This window comes from Hyposmocoma kahamanoa, unplaced genomic scaffold (genome assembly GCF_003589595.1).
Source record: "Hyposmocoma kahamanoa isolate Upper Pololo Valley unplaced genomic scaffold, ASM358959v1 94, whole genome shotgun sequence".
NCBI lineage: Eukaryota > Metazoa > Arthropoda > Insecta > Lepidoptera > Cosmopterigidae > Hyposmocoma > Hyposmocoma kahamanoa.
The window spans coordinates 6,253,485-6,276,512 of NW_020654878.1; the positions used below are offsets into that span (position 1 = coordinate 6,253,485).

The 23,028-nt window shown below is 35.0% G+C and overlaps 1 protein-coding gene across 18 annotated transcripts in view; it reads right to left on the reverse strand.

Moving 5' to 3' along the window:
- LOC113237741 (modifier of mdg4) overlaps nt 1-23,028 on the reverse strand; it is a 563,531-nt gene that overhangs the window by 315,563 nt on the left and 224,940 nt on the right. Inside the window, exon 5 of one of the 18 annotated variants that reach the window (XM_026474340.1) lies at nt 2,154-2,410. The exons of the other annotated variants lie outside the window; for them this stretch is intronic. Coding sequence (XP_026330125.1) covers nt 2,169-2,410 — 242 coding nt within the window. The 3' untranslated portion in view covers nt 2,154-2,168. Of the gene's footprint in view, nt 1-2,153; nt 2,411-23,028 lie in introns of those variants that run through there. 18 annotated transcript variants of the gene reach the window in all.

Consider the following 23,028-nt stretch of genomic DNA (forward strand, 5'->3'; position numbering starts at 1 on the left):
CAGGTTATGTCTCAGGGTGACACGCGCAGTGGGAGTGCCCCTCAGATCTTTGCGATTTAAAGTGCGGAGTGGCACTGCAAGTGTTATGGACAGGCGTGCAGCTTACCATCAGGCGCACGACTTGCTCGTCCTGTCACTTGATATTATAAAAAAAAGACAAAGGCTAAATTTATAACTCCCTTCTTTTAAGCGTCGATGGTTAAAATAAAACAACATTTTTCACTAATCGTACGTCTACTCTTTATTATATATGAGTATACCTTAGAGTTAGTGTGAGATTGACACAAGCTACAGCTCAAGATGTGCGCGCTAAACCGATAATAATATCTAGTCCTAAGAAGTTTGTCATACATCATAGAGCTAAAAAAGAAACGACAATGATCGATATATCCATGCAAAACACCAATAAAACTACACTAAAATATCGTTGGGTTACACTAAAAAGATGTGAAACTAATCCGAAAAAAGTTTAATTATAACACACAAATGACATACATAACTAAGACTTAAGTATCATGCAGACATGACACGGATCTTTTGATTTATGACATCAAAATCTATTAATTTATATATCATCTATTAACCTTTAATAAATTACATATAATATTAATAGATATTAACATAAGACTCAATTTACATTGGAATGGAATGGAATGGAAGCGACTATTTGCTAAGAAATTATAAATGAACTTTATGACAATTGTGTAACATATGAACTAAGTACGATACGATAACTGCTCCATCAGCGCAAAATCCTGAGACTGCATAAGACATCTCCGGAAGATGCACGACTTATGCGCGTATCTAGTTTGTACGTTACACAATTGACAAAGTGTATAATGCTATGGTTACAAAAATTCGCAGCGATGTAAATTGAGCCTTACAAATCATAATAATAAGAATAATAATGACCCGTGTCAGAATTCAATCGTTAAAATAAAACACACATCCACACACACATACACACACATTAAAAAGTTACTTATTAAAAACATAGTACTACTTAGAGCGATTAGATACTTGTTGCATCGATGCGACTGCATCATTGCAGTCGGTTAAGATGGATCACTTGAAACGTGAATCGCATTTGCATCACGATTGCACACATCTGCTTAAATCGCTCGGCCGCAAAGTTGACGATTAGCTACCTACTGCATCGCGACTGAATGGTTGCAGACGCATTGCTAAAATCGCCATGTAAAACCGTTCTTAATTGTAATGATACGATTACAGTTTTTAATAATCAAAATCTTATATTCTATGACGACGTTACACTATTATTAATATTCGAATCGGTTACATGTTTATTAAGATACGAATCTGTTACACCGTTATTAAAACCATTAAATTTGTCTTATTTATATAGTAAAAGCAAGCATTAAGGTTGATTTCCGTGCAACTATTATATTATACTATGTCGTGTCATCTGACATATTAAAGAAACACATACTAAATAAAAATGCACAAGAGTAATGTCCTTATTAATACTGTAAACTGATATTAGTTAGAGCTCGCAATGGCATATGTGTGCCGTTCGCATAAAAACCACAAATACAAAATCACAAATTCAAACACAAATTCTTCAATAAACACACAAATACCACTACATACGCACTTCCGAGCTCTCGCTAATATCACTGTTAGGCTCAATTTATATTGCGGTGGAATGGAACGGGAGCGAATTTTTGTACCGAACTTTATGATGAACAGTGTAACGTACAAATTAGATACGAGCCAAAATCTTCCATTTTCTCGAGCATGCCCGAGAATTCCACGGAAAATTTTGGCAATACAATTTTGCATGATTTGGGCATACAAATATTATGCTATGTACAATATCGTTACAAAAATTTGCTTCCATTCCGTTCCGCCGCAATATAAATTGAGCCTAACTGATAACAGTTTCAGTCAATATTTTACTTTCAATGCCAAGAGCACGTCTAGCTTGACAATCAAAATGTAAACGTAACATACAGTTTACGATAATAAAAATCCAAAGTTCTTCCTGACATTCTATAAGTACATTAAAAACACAATGTAAATTATTTAATAAGGATCCTCATAATTAAGTGAAGACTGAGAAGAGATGGCTCAAAGAACTTAGGCAAAAATGTTATTTGAAAAAAAGTCCTATGTATCATACTTGAAGTGCTCTTGACTGTACAAAATTAACGTTTGAAATACACTCCGTTATGTATGACGAAGTCCGTTGGTAGATGATTATGATTCAAATTTGCGTGAATAATTTGTCGTGTCTTCGTTATTGTCAACGCAGCCTTACATCCTTTCGAACATCTGTTAATACAATTCCAACGATCTCTGCTCTTCAAACGGCGGTCGTAGTTGTAGGTAAAAGCGTATCTGTTCAAAACTGCCACTGGTTTTCCGGTTCTTTTCACATAAAATTGTACTGCAAAAAAATATATAGAGTTAGTTTATCTGATCGGAGGCATTTCGAAGATTACTAGAACTAATTATATTTCATTATGAAATATACTAGAATTAACTATATTTATGATATATAAAATAGGGCCACGTTTACCCTGATGTGAAAATGAAGAAAGATAAAAGGTAATAATAAAAATAAATTAATTTCACTTCAATGTTTATTTATTTTTTATTGCAGTAATTCGTAATGCGTACGGCAAAATAATAGACTGCACTGCCAGGATGAAACATACCAGAAAATTGCAATATTCTAATAGGCTATTCAAGACAAGAGTGAATACGACTTTTTTAGACAAACGTACGATTCTGGCCAAGCATATGTTAACTTCATATAAATAAATACTTTTATGGAATTCATTACCTAATCAAAGAGCAAACAACTCAATAAACACGACAAAACCTGCATAGTAGGTTCTTCTTTAAAAAAAAGTTTTAAAATCAATCCATCCGGGAGCTACAATGCTGAAGGCAGACACACAGGTACACAAAGGCTTCTAACATATAACTCCCCCTTTTTTAAAATTACAAACATTTTATAGTATTTTATGCAATCGTTGCGTAATGTGGGTTCTTAAAGTACCGTGTTTAGGCCACTCGGCAAAGCCTAGCAAAGCATTAAGTAATCGGTACGAGATATTAAGACCTAATTATGTAAAGATTGCATACAATAGGAAATGAAACTATTTTTCCGGATTTAAATGCGGAAAAATAGTTTCATTTCCTATGTGTAACAATCGCGAAAACCTAAGAACTCGATATTGCATACAATACTTTTTCAACGTCAAATTAAAATAATAAAAGTCAACCAATATTTTTAAACTATATTTTGTTAACAATCCATGACAACAAACTTTAACGAAAGCCAAACAAACACTACAAAATAAAAACCAAAGAGATGGAATAGAAGTGGCCAAGTATCACATAGATTTTAACCAATATTTTATTTTTATAAAGGTAAAGGCCCGGTTGCAAGAGCGGTTGCAGCCATAACGGATTATAAAAAAAATTGCAAAATTTTTAAACAGTAAATAATTAAAATCAATTATAAGAAATGCTTAAAAATAAGAATTTAAGTAGTATGTGGCTGAATTGCAATTAAATTTCTGTTTAGATAACATTTTAAACAAATGTTTTAATTATGAACTTAAGTAACCTCCTTGCTTCTTCTTGAACCTGACCTATGTAAGGAAGTATGTCGTGTTACAAATAAAAAAAGAACTCCTTAATGACCTTGGCTGTGATAGGAAGAGAAAAGACCCGTGGGTTTTATTTAAGGCATTATAGTCAAGTTAACCACCATGCAATCATATCATTTACAGTGACGAAAATATCTTACACAGTGCGGTACTCGTAACTCTCACTGTAAACTCATAGAGGCATTGATGAAGAGACATGTGAAAAAGCTTAGTTTCCGCTGTTATTATCATAATTAATATATTTCAATTATTTGCCATTTTCGCGATAAAAAAAGTGAAAATGTGTGTACTTAAACTGTTTATTGAAACGAAATAGATTATATTTATTTATCCATGTACACCAGTAGACGTTGTATGAGTCAATTCATATTATATTTCAAAGTTTTAGAAACTTTGTATATATCGTGATCAAAAGGAACATATATTGTACTACAGTACCGTTCATCAAAAATTATTCATCCGTTTCACGGGACCAACCATAGAAGCACTCGTTTCTCTATCGCAATATATTTTTATAGTTATATTAAACTTTAAAATACACTCCATTGTGTATAACGAACTTTGTTGGGGAATGATTATGATTCAAATTCGCCCGAATTATTGCCCGTCCCTTAGTCGCGGTGAACGCTGCCTTGCAACCCCTTGAATCTCTGCTATTACACGGCCAACGTTCAGTATTTTTCAAGCGACGATCACACCAGCAGCTAAACGTATATCCGTTTATCACAGCCACGTGTGTTCCAGATTTTTTCACGTAGAAATATACTGGAAATAAATTAAAATATTACAAGTGTCGTGGGGTTACTCAGCCGGGTCTACACGTCTCTCCACAACAGTTGCTGTGTCACTCAGCTCTTTAAATCGCAAAGATCTGAGGCCCACTTCCATTGCGCCGGTCACCCTGAGACGTAAGTTGACAAGTCCCATGTACCTGTAATTTCATCAGCACCATTACCCTTCAAAACCGGAACACAGTAATGTTGACATTACTGCTTGGTCGGCAGAAATAGATAAGATAAGGCTATACTTCCCTAGACGAACTCTTTCACAAGAAGCTCTACTGCTACTAAAATTCTCATTGGTCTTTAAATTTCTTCTTCCAATATTAAGACGAGTTTTTAAGCCCTTAATGCAATCAATCTAATTATGAATTGTCACACATCCAGTCGTTTAATAATCATTATGTGTTTGAATATTATAATGATAATTTATTGTAAAAAATAGTGCGGTGACAAAAAATAAAACTATCGTTTATTTCCGTCTGCCACCTACAGTTTCTACAATGCATACATTGTTTCATAATATCATCAAATAATAATACAACTTCTTTAAGAAATTCCACATTTTTAAAACTTTATTTTTATTTCGTTACAACTTTGCAATTGATTGCTTTAGCTCATATTTATGATAAATCCACCCAGTATACAAGCAAGAAAAATAATATATGCAAACAGGCATGCATCATATACATAGATCATAGCAATTAATGAACTTTACTGTATTTTTAAATCTGTTACTTTTATTTTAAGGTCGCCTCAAATTGCCAAAGCGGCTGCACTCGGCGCCGAATTGAAACCGTTTTTTTTTTTTTAAAGAAATGTAACCTTTGTAACGTAAAGATAAAGTTTATGTCGCATTTCTCGTTTTAAGGCACCGCTGCCCTGGCTATAATTTGAGGTGACCCTTACAATGCCTTACAATACAAAATTAGATCAAGGTTCCACCGATGAAAATGGACCAACAGAGTCTAGATGAATGAAAGCAATAACCACTATCTGTATCGCCTCTCGCTTGAGACTGGTGTAGTTCCCAGGCCGTGGACGCTTGCAAATGTGCAACCAGTGCCTAAAAATGGAAGCAGAGCTGACCCTGTCAACTATAGACCTATCTCAGTCACTTCCATACTCTGCAAGACTATAGAACGTGTACTTAACAACCGTCTCCTGTCGTACCTTGAAGAGAACGATCTCCTCAGTGATCGCCAATAGGGATTGTGAAGAGGGCGATGTACTGGGGATCTTCTTGTCTATGCCTCTCACTTATGGAGCGAGGCTATAGGAGAGCATGGCGAAGCCATTGCAGTGTCTTTAGACATTTCTAAGGCCTTTGACAGGGTCTGGCACGCAAGACTTTTAAGCAAGCTTCCCTGTTATGGACTTCCCAATGACCTTTGCAATTGGATTTCGGATTTCTTGAGTGAACGTTCGATTCGAGTGGTCTTAGAAGGCTACTTTTCCGAACATAGGGCGATAGATGCATAAGATGAAGATAGAGATGAAGATGATAGATAGAGTTCGTCAGGGTTCTGTACTGTCCGCAACCCTCTTTCTGCTGCATATAAACGATATGTTGATTCCAGGTACCTTTGTGTATGCTGATGTCAGCACAGTTGTGGACAGGTACTTGACCAATTCAAGGGTCAGTGCAGAAGAAATCCAGTCTTGACGAGAGTCGATGGTTAGTCGTTTGAATTTGATACTTAAGGCAGTCTCCGATTGGGGCGATGCCAATCTTGTCAAATCTGCTAAATACCAACTGGCCACCTTGGATTCAATAGACAAGCGTGCTAAGAGGCTTATAGGTGACTCGGAACTAGTAGAGGCGAAGCTACAGAGCCTTGAACACCGCCGTAGAGAGCAGCTTATCGATATTCTACAAGATATACTCGGAGAGTGTGCGATGGAATTGCATTATTTGATTCCGCCTTCCCCTTTCCATCATCGGGAGGCTAGACGTGGGCGGGGGTTCCACCCCTATGTTGTGGATATTCCCCGGATTTGCACGAAGCGTTTCGCTTCCACATTTGTATGGCGAGCGGCTAGGGGGTGGAATTCCCTGCCTGCAGACTTGTTTCCCGAACGCTATAACTTGGACCTTTTCAAGGCGAGAGTGAATAGGCATTATTTAGATGTGCATGCTACATCCTCGATCTCATCGTCACTTTCCAATAGGTGAGAAGGAGGTTAAATGCGCACTTATTTTTTTATATAAAAAAAACTATGAATGAGATTTAATATTGAACCAGTTGAAGTATTACGGTTAACCATACACAGGTTGGAAAAAATCAATGGTATACTAAGGAGAAAAAAGAAAGCTAATTTTACTTGAAGGAAACATTATTTTATTTTTTCTTAATATATGTTAGAAAAGAGATTGCATGGTGTGTGCAAGGTGCCTTTTACTAATTTTTTGAAATCTGAAAAATGTCAACTGTCTCCAAATTCTCTCATGTCAACCGGCTATTTTAATAAACTTAAATTATAAATTTGCTGCCTTATTGTGGTTCACATTCATCGTGGACTAAGTTACGATGAAACTGTCATGTACTTTGTATAAAAGTTTCTAAATAAATAAAGATTAAAAAAAAAAAAAAATCATCGTCGACTGTTATATCAACAGGGTTATGGGCGGACGACGTGTATGTATATAAATAAACCTTCACATTAAGTTGCAGTATGCCCAGTGACAATCAGAGAATAGTCGCTGACAGAAGTGATTCGAGTTATACGAGTGATTCATATGCTGGAACCATGAGTAGTACGCCTGTTATAGAAAAATTTGATGGTAATTTGAATTACTCAACATGGAAGAACCAGATGGAGATGTACCTTATAGATGCGGACCTATGGGAGTACACGAGTGTCACACCCGATGCTACGGATATTCAAGGTACTAAAAGAGACCAACGAGCAAGAGCAAAGATTTGTTTAATGATAAAACTTCATTGTCTGATTCATGTCAAGAAGGCAACCAACGCTAAACAGACGTGGGATGCCCTAAGGAATGATTTTGAAGACAAAGGCTTAAACAATTTGTTTAAGCCTTTGTCTTCAAAATCAATCAAAGTTACTTTCGGCAAATGTCGTTACTTTCTTACCTTTACCGACGATTTCACGCGTGAAACGTTTGTGTATTTCTTAAAGCATAAAAGTGAAGTTTACGAGAAATTTCTAGAATTTAAAGCACTTGTTGAAACACAAACTGGTAAAAAGATCAAAGCACTTAGGAGCGACAATGGGAAAGAATTTGTCAACCAAAGAATGAACAATTTCTTAAAATTCAACGACATACAACACCAGCTCACCGTGGAGTATATACCTCAGAGCAAAACGGGGTCGCCGAACGAGCCAATCGTACAATATCTGAAAAGAGCAGATCAATGTTAAACGATCTTCACAGGAAATTTTGGGCAGAAGCTGTCCAACATGCCGTCTATTTAAAGAATAGATCACCTACTATAGCTTTATAAATAAAGCGGCAGAAGGAGCATGGACAGGTAGGAAGTGTAACCTAGATAATATCAAAGTTTTCGGATGCAAAGCCTTCATGCACATTCCAAATACGGAAGAAGTTTGATCCTAAAAGCCGAGAGTTAGTCCATGTAGGATGTTGGGAAAATGCCAAAGCCTACCGACTATTGGGTACTATAACTGGTAGAGTATATAAAGCAAAAGTGTGGTATTCTTTGAAGATCAATTATATAAACGCAATGAACTCTCTAACTCAGGTGCAGAACTTCAGGTTCAAGTGGATCATCAACTAGTGGAAGAAGTCCACTTACCCAGTTCTGAAATATCTACAGAGGTAGATACAGATGTCAGAAAAGATGATGAGTTACCTCAAGCTGAAGCAGAAACTCAAATTGTTGATCAAGTCACCAGACCAAGTCAGGTTTCAGTAGAAGCGTACAAAGAGCCTGAAGATGAAACTGAAGACGATAACTATATGTCAGCTGATGAAGGAGAACGAGCACAGCCCGTGATTGAAAGGAGGTATCCTCTAAGAGAAAGGAAAGCCAAGCAGTTCCCTGATCACATTTTGTATCATGCAACAGAAATGGAAACGGACCCGACTTCAGTTCATGAAGCTTTGTTAAGAAAAGATGGTGATAAATGGAGAGCAGCAATTCGAGAAGAATTAGATGCACTCAGTAAAAATAACACATGGATTCTGGTAAAACCTCCTAAAAACTGCAACGTAGTTGACTCCAAATGGTTATTTAGAATCAAAGAAGAGGGGGAAATAAGATGAGGTACAAAGCGCGACTAGTTGCACGTGGTTTTAGTCAGAGATGGGGCATTGACTACCATGAAACCTTTTCTCCTGTGGTGAGATATAGCTCACTAAGGTTATTGTTAGCATTAGCAAGCAAGATGGAGCTAAATATTGACCAAATGGACGTAAAGACTGCCTTCTTAAATGGGGAATTCACTGAAACCGTTTACATAAAGCAACCTGAAGGTTTCGAGGTAGAAGACAAAAAAGAATATGTCTGGAAACTCAATCGCTCATTATATGGAATAAAATAAGCACCGAGGGCGTGGAATAAAAAATTGGACAATGAATTGAAACAACTTCAATTCAAACAGTCAAAAAACAAACCCTGCATATATACAAGATCCAGAGGTAGTACAGTTATCATCCTAGCAGTGTATGTTGATGATATGTTAATATTCTGGAACAACAGAGAAGAACTTCAGAAGGTCAAAGAAGACCTGATGTCCAAATTTGAAATGAAGGATCTTGGACAAGCAGATCTTATTTTGGGTATCAGAATCACCCAAAATAAAAATGAAATAAAAATAGATCAAGAGAAATAAGTCGAAAAACTTCTCAAAACGTATGGCAAGGAAGATTGCAATACAAGTGCTACTCCGGCAGCACCCGGGTCTCATTTGTCAAAAGAAGGAAATTCTGAGAAAAAACAAATTAAAGCATTCCATACCAAAATTTGATCGGATCCTTAATGTACCTGTCTGTGTGCACTAGACCGGATATAACGCATACGGTTAGCACTTTAAGCCAATTCAATACTTGTTTCACACAAGAACATTGGATAGCGGCAAAAAGAGTTCTAAGGTATCTTAAGAGGACAAAATCCTATGGAATAAAGTATTCTAAAAACTGTAGTTCCGAAAATCTTGTATAAGGATTCTCAGATGCTAGTCATGGTGAAGATATGGATCGGAAATCCTGATCTGGTTACGTTTCTACGGCTCAAGGAGGAGCTGTATGCTGGCAGAGCATAAAACAGCGGACAATAGCGCTTTCAACAGAGAACCCTGTGCACCGCCAACGCACTAAGCATATTGACCTACGTTATCATTTTGTCAGAGAAGCTGTAGAGAACAAGCAGGTAGTAATAAACTACATTGAAACAAAAGAAATGGTTGCAGATGTTTTAACTAAAGCCTTGGTGAAAGGGAAATTTGAATGGTGTGTATGTGTATGATGATTTGAGAGAGTGTTTGAGTGAATGGTTTCTTAAAATTTAAGGAGGAGTGTTATAGAAAAGAGATTGCATGGTGTGTGCAAGCTGCCTTTTATAAATTTTTTGAAATATGAAAAATGTCAACTGTCTCCAAATTCTCTCGTGCAAACCGGCTAATTTAATAAACTTAAATTACCAATTTGCTGACTTATTGTGGTTTACATTCATCGTCGACTGTTATATCAACAATATAAATAACTACATTCACAGATTTTTAAAGCTCGCCAGTAGGGCTAGCACGTCAGGGCACGACTTGCGCGACAGCGATATAAAGCGCGAGATACTGCTATTCTTGCATAGAGATCTTGCACTTTATGTCGCTCTTGAAAAAAATCTCTCTAATAAACATTGGTTCGTACAACTAAAAACATTAATGGAACTTATTACAATAACCTAACCTAGACTGTTTATTTTTAAGAAGTAAAAATGTTCATTTACAAAAAGTTTTAATCCAAAAATAAAAATCTAAAGTATCAATCTGACGATTTGACCTAGGCCATAATTTTTACCTTTTGAAATGAGTGCGAAAAATACGAGAAGGTAGGTACTTGTATATTTATAAGTATATTTTGATAATAAACTTAAATTAGTCATAAAAATATACTAACGTTTTCTATAGTATTTCTAAATAAAGTATTTCTACAATTTCTACGATCTCTACTGCTGAATATAGCAATATAATCACCAAAGCATTGTAACTCTGATAAATAATTGACACCACGCAGTTCCTGCTGAACTTGTGTGAAAAATAGTTACAAATTACTACTTGTCAAAATTGTACATAATTTCTGAAGGAACTGTGAAAACGATTCAAACAATAATGATAGGAAGAATCGCAAAGATTTTGTATGGGAATAAGTACGCATTTATACAACAATTAATAACATTGCTAACATGACAAAACATGCAATATGATGGTATACAACCAGAGCATTAAAATAATATTCTCATACTTAAACGTGGCCAAATCGAAATGAAAAATAAAGGGTAGAAATATGCTTTAAAATAAAATGTAAGAATAACTGTTTTAATTACGTAAGTACTTATATTACGTCGTAACTATTAAGTTGATAATGTACTTAATATTAATACGCTACGAATTGAATTAATATTCCAAACAATTTAATGTTTCATATAGATTCCATTGCGTATCACGTAATATGCTGGTGGGTGATTATGTTCCATATTCAACCGTATGTTTGTACGTGCCTTTGTCATGGTTAACGCGGCTTTGCATCCTTTTGAATGTCTGTTTATACAAGGCCACCGATATCTAATCCTCCTTCGACGATCGATGCAGTAGCTAAAGGTATAATCATTCAATACAGCAACGGTTCTTCCTGTTTCTCTCAAGTAGAAATTGACTGCAAAAAAAAAACTAATTAATTCATACATTCCAAAACGTTACATCAGAAGTGTCGCGGATCCTCAATCAATAGGCTTATGACTAGCCATAGATACCTTCGAACAACTACCAGTGTTTTATATTATACATTATATAATTTCAAACACGTTGGAAAACTGACGAAATAACCAATATGGCTTTATTTCCATCATTGTTCAAGTTTAAGAGTGAGTAATAAAAAAAATATAATAAATATGTTACCAGTTGAACTAGGTACAGTTTTATCATGAAATCATATAAACAACTTTATATGAATAACATAAGAAACAATACAAACATTACAAAAAATAGGGATAAATTAAAAGATAAATGGAAAGGGTTTATTCCCCACCGTCAGAGGTTAGTAAGAGCGATTCCACACGATGTGTTGCGTCGGCGTGGCGATGCCTGAGCGGTGACACTGCATTATACTACACATTATAAATAACAATTACATGGCATATGGAGCGTTGAAACGGCGCGGCAACGAAACGCGTGCGCATCGCAAGGAGACGAAGTGGGGAGGGGAGGCGCGGTGCGTAAGTAAGCGGCGAGGCGTTAAATTGTGACACTGCATTGCTCGTGTGACATCGCTCTTAGTAGTTAACCAGTAACAAAGATAATCTTCGGCGTTATTTTATTATAAAAGTTATAATCGTACTTCATATTTTCATATAAACTCCGTTGCGAATGACAAATTTTGTTGGTGGATGATTATGATTTAAATTAGCTCGGATAATGTCCCCTAATTTTGTTGTAGTAAAAGCAGCCTTACAGCCTCTTCTGTACGAGCATGGCCATCGATCCGTATTTTTCAGTCGAACATCGTAGTGACTGCTGAAAGTGTATCCTTCTACCACAGCCACGTGTTTTCCGTTCGCCTTCATGTAGAAATTTACTGCAAACATATTTAAAATATTCATCCTGACTGATATCCTGAATTTGACAGTGTACAGCTCGAGATTGAGGTAAGTTGCCAGGCTTGGGAGAACCATATCTATCAGAAGGATAAGTGAAGAAACCGTTTCGGGATAAAGCCGTTTCATGAATATCCTGTAGATAAACGTAAGACCAATAAGACAGTAGCCCAAAGTTCTTTTTCATAGCTAAACGACACAAAATAACATGTAAAATTGTTATACAACTTTTTCTACAAAACATCAAATAAAATGAATGTAGTATACTATATACAAATAGTATTAAATAATTTTCATTTTCTCCTTTCATTTTAGGAGAAAGTGCACATTAATATTTATATTGCAGACTGAATAAGAAAGAAAATTTTAAAAGATTCTTATTCCTGAATAAATAATTTTTTTATGAATGATGATGCTTTAATTTAGGATGTAAAATTTATCGTTCTTACATCGTGTAAGCGTGATCTCCAAAATCTCTAAGGACTAACCGTATTATTTGAAAGCCAGTAAGTTCAGGGCGTATTGAAAAATCGTATATATTTCCTAAATAACCCTGATCAAATTAATTTCAACTTCAGAATAGGTTTCATAAATGTAAATTGTATTCAGAACCAACACCAAGTCATTAAATTTTTATATACACGCCATTGCGAATAATAAATTTCAACGGCAGATGATTATGTTCCAAATTTGCTCGGAAGATTTCCCGTGAGCTTGTAGTTGTGAAGGCGGCTTTGCATCCTCTTGCATCTCTTCTACTGCATGGCCAACGTTGAGTACTTTTACTTTTATTATAATTGCAGTAAAAAGTATAGCCGTTAATAACAGCCACGTGCGCTCCGCTTCTTTTGACGTAGAAATTCACTGAAAATAAACGTAAAAATAAGTATCATCATCTACTCTAATTTGTCAACTGTCAAATAACTGCATTGTTTTACAGATACTTAAATAAACAGCTCCAAAGAACACGTTTATTTTATTTTAACCAAACCAAACTATTACAGAACCAAATTATTACAATTGCAATGTTGTCGATTCGGGCAAACGCATACAACAAAATTTCAGTACCTACATCTGTCTCTAAGACTCAATTTAAATTTACATTGCCACGGAACGGAGTGAAATCTTGAAGTGAAATTTTTGTAATCACAGCCTAATGAATTTTATGACAATTCTATAATGTACAAATTCAATACAATACAGTAGCCGAGATAATTCCCGAAAGCATATGATAATTCTCCAAAAGACGCGCGACCTGGGCCTCAATTCAGTAAATTTTCTTAAAATAGCTGATCATTGTAATTCCATTGAGACTCCACTGAGATTATTTTGCAATTATAATAATATTTGTTATTCTATTAAAATCTAATTGCAATAGCAATTGAGTCTACATAGAATGTCACTGGAATGGCGGTGATGGAATTCATTCAATCGTTCGATCACTAACGATAGATATTGCCTTAATAAAACTACCATGGCAATACGCATATCTTAATTTTTATTATAGCAATTTAGTCTTCAAAGTACATGCATTTTGTTTTAGTCAAATAATTAGTAGACTACACCAATGACGTGCCGTCGAAGCCATTGAAGTGAAGACAATTAAAATATTGCATTGGCCGTTGCATAGTAACTCGACGGGCAGCCATTGACAAGTCACTAACTTTTAGCAGAATACCAAACGTACAAAATCCTGTCACACACTCTATCAACACACAGCCGAGATGATTTCAAATTAGCAGGCTTGGGGCTGTTTTTTCTTCGTATCTAGTTAGTAAATTACACATTTGACATAAGGCTCATTATGTATAGTTACGAATTCGCTTTCATTCCATTCCATGGGAAATTGAGTAAGAAAAAGACAAGAATTTAATTTTGTGTTAACCTGTGAAATTATCAGAACAAAAAAACATGTCTATAAATTTCACACTGATACAATTTTATGCCGCTTATTTTATGCATACCAATTTGACGCTGTTAATTGGATTTTTTTATGATACCAAGTGACGAACGAACATGTTGTGCACCTGTTGGTAAGCGACACGCTTGTCCGTAACAGTTGCAGTGACACTCAGAGCTTTAAATCGCAAGTTCTGAGGGGCACTGCCACTGCGCCCGTCACTCTGAGACGTAAGTTGACAAATCCCATGTGGCTGTAATATTACCCTTCAAAACCGGAACGCAGTAATGCTCACGTTGCGGCAGAAATAGGTAAGGTGGCAGTACTTCCCTGGACGAACTCTTTCACAAGGAGTTCTACAGTTACTAAAAGAATGACATTATATGTTATTTTAAATTAGTTTGCGTTTGTCCGACTCTACTCAAAGAATTACTATAAAAAAAGCTTACTTTCATTAGCGTTTATCTAAACCTTCATACAAACTCCTTGGTGTATAACAAACTTAGGAGGACCATGATTATGCTCCGTATTCCATCGAACGATGTCTCTGTCCTTGGTGGCAACGAAAAACGCCTTACAATTTTTCGCATGGTTGCTACTACATTGCCAACGATCAGTATCTTTCATTTGCACTCGGCAATAGAACGTATATCCTTTTATTACTGCTACAGTTTTTCCGGTTGTTCTGGGGTAGAAGAACACTGAAATAATAACCAATTCACATTAATTCTCCTAAACTATTAACAAACTCAATGTTAGTTGTTAGTGTCAGAAACATGATACCAGAATAAGATCTTCTGACCCTTTCGTACAGGTTGTAAAGATCTTCTGCCCTTTTCGTACAGATTGTAGAAGATAGAAATGGACTGAACAAACAATAGACTTACTTTGCATTTGCCCGAATCGACACCAACACATTGCTGCAAGATAAAGTTAATAGAATGACGATAACATTCAAAATAACATTCTTACACTAGTATCACAGTACATTAAGTGGCACTGGAAGTGTTATGAACAGACGTGTAGTTATAGGCTCGCGACTTGCTCAACCCGTCATTTGATATCATTAAAAAATATATATACTGCATCCGAAGTGATTGAATATAATGGCGCTGTCCTTCGCCGCATTTCGTTTTCCGGTACCAGAGAGACGCGGACGGAATTAAATCATGTAATACCTGCACAACTCCCTGAAAAATAACCTACAAAATGCCCGTTAGCTACCCTTCGACTACGAAGTTCGAAACTTTGGAGGTATATACAAAAGCAGTTAGTTACCAACAATGTTGGCAAAATGTAAAGTCTTAGTTTAATCGTTATTGAATGTACTCGTAAATTAGTGTAAATGAAAATCATATCAATAATATATAACATTATTTCTATAACAGACTTTATAGTACAGGGATAATTTTTTTTTTAATTTATATTTAACGCAAGTAATGTAAATAAAACATACAATAGGCTAATCTTTAATTCGTATCAATCTAAACCTTCATATAAACACCTTTACGTATTATGAACTTGGCAGGACTATGATTATGCTCTATGTTCCATCGGATCAATGCCCTGTCCTTGGTGGCGACGAAAAATGCCTTGCAGTTCTTTGCATGATTGCAACTACACAACCAACGATCCGTTTGTTTCATTTGCCGATTACAGTAAAAGGTAAACCCATTTATTACTGCTACAGTTTTTCCTGATGTTTTAAGGTAGAATAACACTGAAACAACAATATAAATAGAGATTTTTTTCTAATGACTTCAAAACTTGGTCGTCGTCGAGTTCCACTAATAAGTTGGAACAACACAAACACAGCGTCAAATGTAAATACCAGCGTACACCATTTTAGGGTCCAGAAATTTACAGTCTTGTTTAATTTCGTATAATTTGTGTATTTGTTAACAGACCACCATGCTACTAGCAAAATATGAATTTTACTATGTTTATAATGTTTAAACAATCTACAAAAAGCATGTCGGACACACGAATGATAGAGTACGTTAATTTTTTAGTTAGTTAATTCAACTCAATCACGTTGTATTTAAAATTTATCCCGTGCACTGTGCATTGCTACATTAGAACTCGTAAAAGTTTTGTGAGAAGAAAATTTTTAATATTAATCATTAAATGTGTTTGCTACAGAGCCCGCTATATATGCACATGGGACATATTTAGAGAGACACTAAAAAAATATTCAATTATGATGAACTACAGGATACACATTCCAAAACGTTTAAGGTGAGTTATTTCAACGCGAGTTTAGATTTTAGGTGTGGTGTAGTGGGTCCCGCAATCCGCGCGCTTTAAATTAATAGGAATAAAATAAGAACAGGCGGAGAAAATTTGACATAGATCCGACGACGACAAGCGCTCGATGGTGACTGACGGGGCAAGGAACGGCGCGGCGTGTCGTTAAACTTCTGGGCATTTTGCGATTAATGTGAATTTAATAACTAATAGGGCTGCTGCAGTCGAAAACCAAGTAGTACTTAAAGAAAAAATATCGCCATATAAAAATTATATACACAATTAAATATTCTATTCTTAAATAATTCGTTTTAGATTTTATTTTAGCCTGTAATCAGGATTTTATATGATTGGGTAAAATATTTACTTCCTAATTTGTAACACATTAGCACATTCTTTAGATAATGTCCTTAGGTGTGTGGTATATTCTTTGTAAGACCGTTATTTAATAGTACATACCTAAACCATTTATATGATCTAGCAAAACAGTTTTTCCCGCTTCGACGATTCAGATCATTCTAAAATTGTTCAAACTTAACGTTCTGGTATATGTGGCCAGTGATTCATATAAACGTTGTTATCATGATTCAAAATTGTCTTCCTTTAAATATGTCCATGAGCGTATTACATTGAAAATATTATGTGTACCTTTTACCTGGTACAGATTTTTCACATTTATTTCAACAGTACTTCACAATTTAAAAAGGGGAACGTCCTGAAATAGACTTTAGTATTATCTCAAGACTCGTGGTTACTATATACATATGTACATCTTCACTTGCATTTTGAAAAAAAAAACATTTGCAACGACATTTATGATGTCACAAAATAAAATTACTAAGTTAATAAAAATAAAATCTCGTGAACATTTTACACTAATTCATGGTGTCTAAAAGGTCGAAGTAAAAGAGCTGTAACATACAAACACTAGGGCTAGCACTATAAGGCGCGACTTGCGCAATAGCGACATAAAGCGCGAGACCTCTATGCGAGAATAGCAGTAAGTCGCGCTTTATGTCGCTCTCGCGCTAGTCGCGCCCTATCGTGCTAGCCCTACTGGTATGATAAAAAATAGGAATCTAGTTCCCTTAAAACCTCAAAATGTAGGAAATCTCTATTACATAATAGTACAGATTGATCACTTTTATTTCAGCAGTATTCTGCGTAATTTTTTACATTTACCTTCCAAGTTTAATGAAAATTCCATTCTTTATAACAAAACTAGGTGGCCCGTGATTATGTTCAGTATTGGCGCGTATGATAACTGCCTCCTTAGTAGCAATAAAGAACGCTTTACATCCTCTTGAGTTCTTACAAGTGCAATGCCACCGATCTGTGACTTTATTTATATCGTGGCGGTAGAAGGAAAACCCTTTAAACATTGCTTGCATCTTTCCTGTTGACTTTGGGTAAAATATCACTGCAAAAAAGATCACATATTTTAAAACCAGTAACATTTATGATTACCTGTACCTAAAGATGGGAAAAACTGCTTATTTTTTTAAACGTTTAAACGTTATGCTTTTTTTAAAAAGCGTGTTTTTTTAAACGCTTTTTAGTTTGAAGCTAACAAAATCGTTTAGAAAACGTTTAAGCGCATAAACTTTTACGTTAAAAAAGCTTGGAACGTGGTGTTGATGGCGAAACGCAAGAGTAGACCACTAAAGGTATTAAGATAAGTAAGTCTTTTTTTTGTAAAAAACGAGGTATATTTTTATTATGACATAACATTATTATATTAACATTTTGTGTTAATATAATAATGTTATGTATCTTGGCGTTTAAAAGCGTTCAAAAACATAAGTTGTTGAACTTTTGTAGTTGTTAACCGTTGAAAAGGATAAAACTGCTTATTTTTTTAACGTTAAAACGTACGTTTAAAAAGCGTGCTTGTAAAAGCGCTTTTCACCTAAACGCTTTTTAGTTTGACGCTTAAAAAGTCGTTTAGAAAAACGTTTACGCGCATAAAATTTATGTTTAAAAACAACGCTTACGCTTAAAATGAAGCTTACTTATGCGCTTATTTTAAAAAGCAGCCTTTTTTAAATGCTTTTCGTTTAAACGCCCACCTCTACCTGTTCCCGTAACAATAAAGGCGAGTGAAATAATAACATATCGAAATCAGTATGTTTATTAGATACATACATTAATTAATAATAAATAAATTGAGAATTTACTACATATTTACAGGGCACTAAATACATAATATATCTACATATAAGTAAGGAATGGTATAGAATGAAGAGGAAAGAAAACAATTTTTTTAAAGATAGAAAATTTCAGAGAGGTCGCGCCCGAGGGCGTCGTCCTAGAACGGTAGCTATGTTTTCCCCTTGGATGGCTAAACTTATTCTTTGGCGGAAGTAGCTGCCAGCTCTCTGGTCACCGGATTCTCCAGCGAGGTGAACTGAAAGTTCTTTAATCATAAGTTTCGCTTGTGCCCCCCACGGGTTCCAGGAAAGTACTGCCACCTTACCTATTTCCGCCGCGAAGCGGTAATGTGTGCAATACAGCATTCATTATTTGAAGGGTGAAATAGCAGGCACATGGGACTTGTCGAGTTATGTCTCAGGGTGACGAGCGCAAGGACAGGGCCTCTAAGACCTTTGTGATTTAAAGCTCTGAGTAGTACTGCAACTGCTATGCACAGGCGCACAGTTTGCCCAAATTGATAATTCTTGGACATAGGAATAACTTGTGGAGTGTCGAGCTAAGTTTTAAATGTGAAATACACATTTTATTTTTTATCTCCAAATGTAGGAAAATGTAATGTGTGTATTTTATTTACAGTATAGGTCCAATCATTATCTATCAAGAAAAAAATAATCCATCTGCAGGTACTTGCGGCTTTACGAGTAAAAAGACGTCAAAATTTTAGAATTGTTATTAATTTTTTAACACAATTTACTAGTTTCTACTTAACTTTCGTGTTATTGTTATAACGCTCTCTAAATTACTCTAAAATTAATTTTTCTTTAGTCGAAGCTCATGTATTTTAATAAAAAGTACATAAAAGAGCAATTTTGCCACACCTTTACTTATAAAGCCACAAGTACATGCAGACGAATTATTTTTTTCTACATAGAAAATGATTGGAACTATACTGTAAGTAACCCACGCACCTTACATTTTCGTATATTTTGAGATAAAAAATAAAATGTATATTTCTCCATACAACAAAATAATATTTTTTATTTTTCCGAAACTATTAACTTTTCAAGAAATTATACAAGAATAAAAGTTGTCAGGAATGTTATTATCTATCATATAAAAAAAAATTTGCTCGATACTCCACAAGTTATTCCTATGTCCAAGAATTATCAATTTGGGCCCACTATGAAGCGTCCCGATTACAACCACACGCGCGACTTGTTCGTCCTGCCACATGCTCCAACAGGTCCAAAAGCGCAAAGTTTTAGCGCTGGCTTAGATATTAAGTTCCTTTTGCAGTTCTCGGCTACTGCTCTGATAGCGAAGTACAGACAACACAACATATAATTATGTATGCTTTATTAAAATCGTAAACGCAACACAAACACAGACGTAAGTCTATGCAAATACGTATCACAGCACAACACTATATCAGCCTGTAATAACCAACTAATTATTAAACGATGAGCACTGGGTCGGGCACAGATCACTTAATAGTTACTATCACTAGTTCTAAAGCATTGATCCCTAAAAACTTAATAATAACAAGTACAATAACTATTATGATCAGGCGTGTCGTTTATCTTCAGGCTTACGAGTTATGCGTTTCGTAAAAAAAAGACATTCTTCATTACGTGTATGGGATTAAATTACTGACTGACTTATTTAATTTATGTATGCACGCGACACGCCCATGTGCTATTATTAAAAAAAACATTTTACACCTTAGTCTGTTAAAGTGCATGTGAGGAAATGATATACCTTCAATATGTTTGTATGCAATGTTTATAATAATAATAACGCACACACTCAACATAGCCCCACATTAGGTAAACCCTATGTCGCGGGTGCCATGGACACACACATAGACAACCTCAAATTACACCAAAACTTACGAGAGAAATAAATGTAGGTCATACAAATATTTCTCCCGGCCCAGGAATCGAACTTGGGACCTCTGGGTGGCAGTCCGGCATGGTAACCGTTCTGCCACAGAGGCAGTTGACAACACAGTGCAACTTTACTTATTTTCAGTCACATGTCAGCTTCAATACCTATAATCTAAAATGTTTTCACAAATGAATTATTGAACACGTACATAACATCTAGTGGAAATCATACCTAATATCGATTAAGCAGCGGCGCTGTCATCTAACTTTTATTTGTCATATTTTTGGTTTATAAAATTATATCGCGTCATTCACATGACAGATTGCCTACATAACGGTCGTTCGTACAAATACAAGAATATTTCAGAGAAAATAGAACTATTCATTTCGCCCAGAGCTTACTATAGGCAGGAAACAAATAGATAAAGGAGAAGATTGTTATATACATATGTGTGTATATCTATATATATATACATACTCTAAGTAACTATGAATTATACTCGTATTTTACGTATTAATGACACAATATAAAGTTTTGACAATTCTCGTAATGTAAAACACCTTTATGTTATAATTTAAAAAAAATCGATTAATGTTAATGTTCAATTAACATGTTACTTGAAAACTTGTAATGGAATAAGATAATTACACAATGGATTCAGAATTCGAAGTGTAAATATGGTCCATTCATATTTTCATATACAACCCATTAATTATAATATATTTTGGTGCTTCATGGTTATGCACACTTCTGTGGCGTAGGATTTCCTTATTTTTGGTGGCGATGAAAAAAGCTTTGCAATGGTTCGAAGAACATTTGGAACAAACCCATCTGTCTTGTTTTAGTCCCGATTGTCGTAGGAAATAAGTATGACCGCCAATAACCGCAAGGTCCTTTCCCGAACTTCTTTTTACCCATTGAACTAAAAACATACAATTTACAATTATATTTTCATAGATATTGTATATATATAAACAACCCTTGCCATTACGTAGAGGAAATTATATAGCATTTTGGTACGTGATACTATAATTATTAAAAATCAGTTAATTCTAAATGTATGTTTATTTCAAAGACTATTAAAACTTTTAGGCACTATCGAATGTAATGTACGGAAGAACGATCTCTATATTCTAAAGTAAATCCCATCTTTTATAATATATTTGGAGGGTGGATGAGTATGTTCTAATAACGCTTTTTTCACAATCCTACTATCTTTGTTCATTGTAAATCGAGCTTTGCAGTTCCTTGTGTTGGGACAGTGCCAGTGTTCCGTAGACTTTGATTCTGTTGACCGATAGTATACGTAATCATTTATAACGGCAAGCGATTTTCCTGAGTGACTGTACACCCAGCTAACTGTAAGAGAAATACTTGAATATAACTTATATTTTGACTACCAAAACGAAAAGTGATTGAACCTCGACAACATGTTTAGCAAAATACACTCGACATTACAGTAATTTCGACATAAAATATAATAAAAATTAAAAAAGATTTTATAGAACTACACAATAAATAAAAACATAAGACGCAAAAACAAAACGGTTTTCTATACCATTTATTAATCATATAAAAATAGTTATATAAAACTAACCGCAATATCAAACGTAATAAATAAATTATTGTTTACATATATGGAATACAATTATACAATCAATCTTTTTTTTTATTTATAATATCAAGTGACGGGATGAACAAGTCGTGCTTTGATTGTAAGCTACGTGCCTGTCCAAAACATTTGCAATGCCACGCAGAGCCTTAAATCGCAAAGATCTGAGAAGCACTGCCACTACGCCCGTCACTCTGAGACATAAGTAGACACGTCTCATGTGCCTGTAATTTCACCAGCACCCTTACCCTTCAAAACTGGAACACAGTAATGCTGACATTACGGCTTGGCGGCAGAAATAGGTAAGGCAGTACTTCCCTGGAAGAACACTTTCACAAGGAGCTCTTCTGCTATTAAAACCTAAACTACTAATCTAAAGTAAATTCCATTTTTAATAATATATTTAGAGGGTGGATGGGTATGTTCTAAGAAAGCTTTTTGCACTAGAAACTTTTCTTTGTCAAAAGCGAATTTAGCTCTGCAGGTCCTTGTACGAGGGCATACCCAGTGTGTGACAAAATTGTTTTCTCGTTTTCGGTAGTACACGTAGCCATTTATTATGGCAAGGGATTTTCCTGAGTGATTGCGTACCCAGATAACTGAAAACAAAAAGCATAAATTACATACAATTATACATCACCAGAAAATATTTAGCGTTATTTGTCTTGTATATTCGAGGAGTCCGAGGTCTTCTTTATTTGAATTACGCAGACGACTTGAGGAACGAATGTTATTGATTGACTACGATTTACAATTCATTTATGAATAGAGGGCTTGCTGGAAGTTGTTTCATAATTATTTTTATGTAGGTAACCACTCATTTATAACTACTAATTATTTTATTATTAAACATAGAATATCTCTTTTTAAGCTGTAACGCATCTGTAATATAAAGAAATTTGCTCAAAAAGATACCAAAAATACAGGTATACATTTACTTAGTTTAGGTATCGCAATTACGCGTTACGTTCTAATATTAAAATGTATAGCTTTACTATGAAGAATGTAAAAT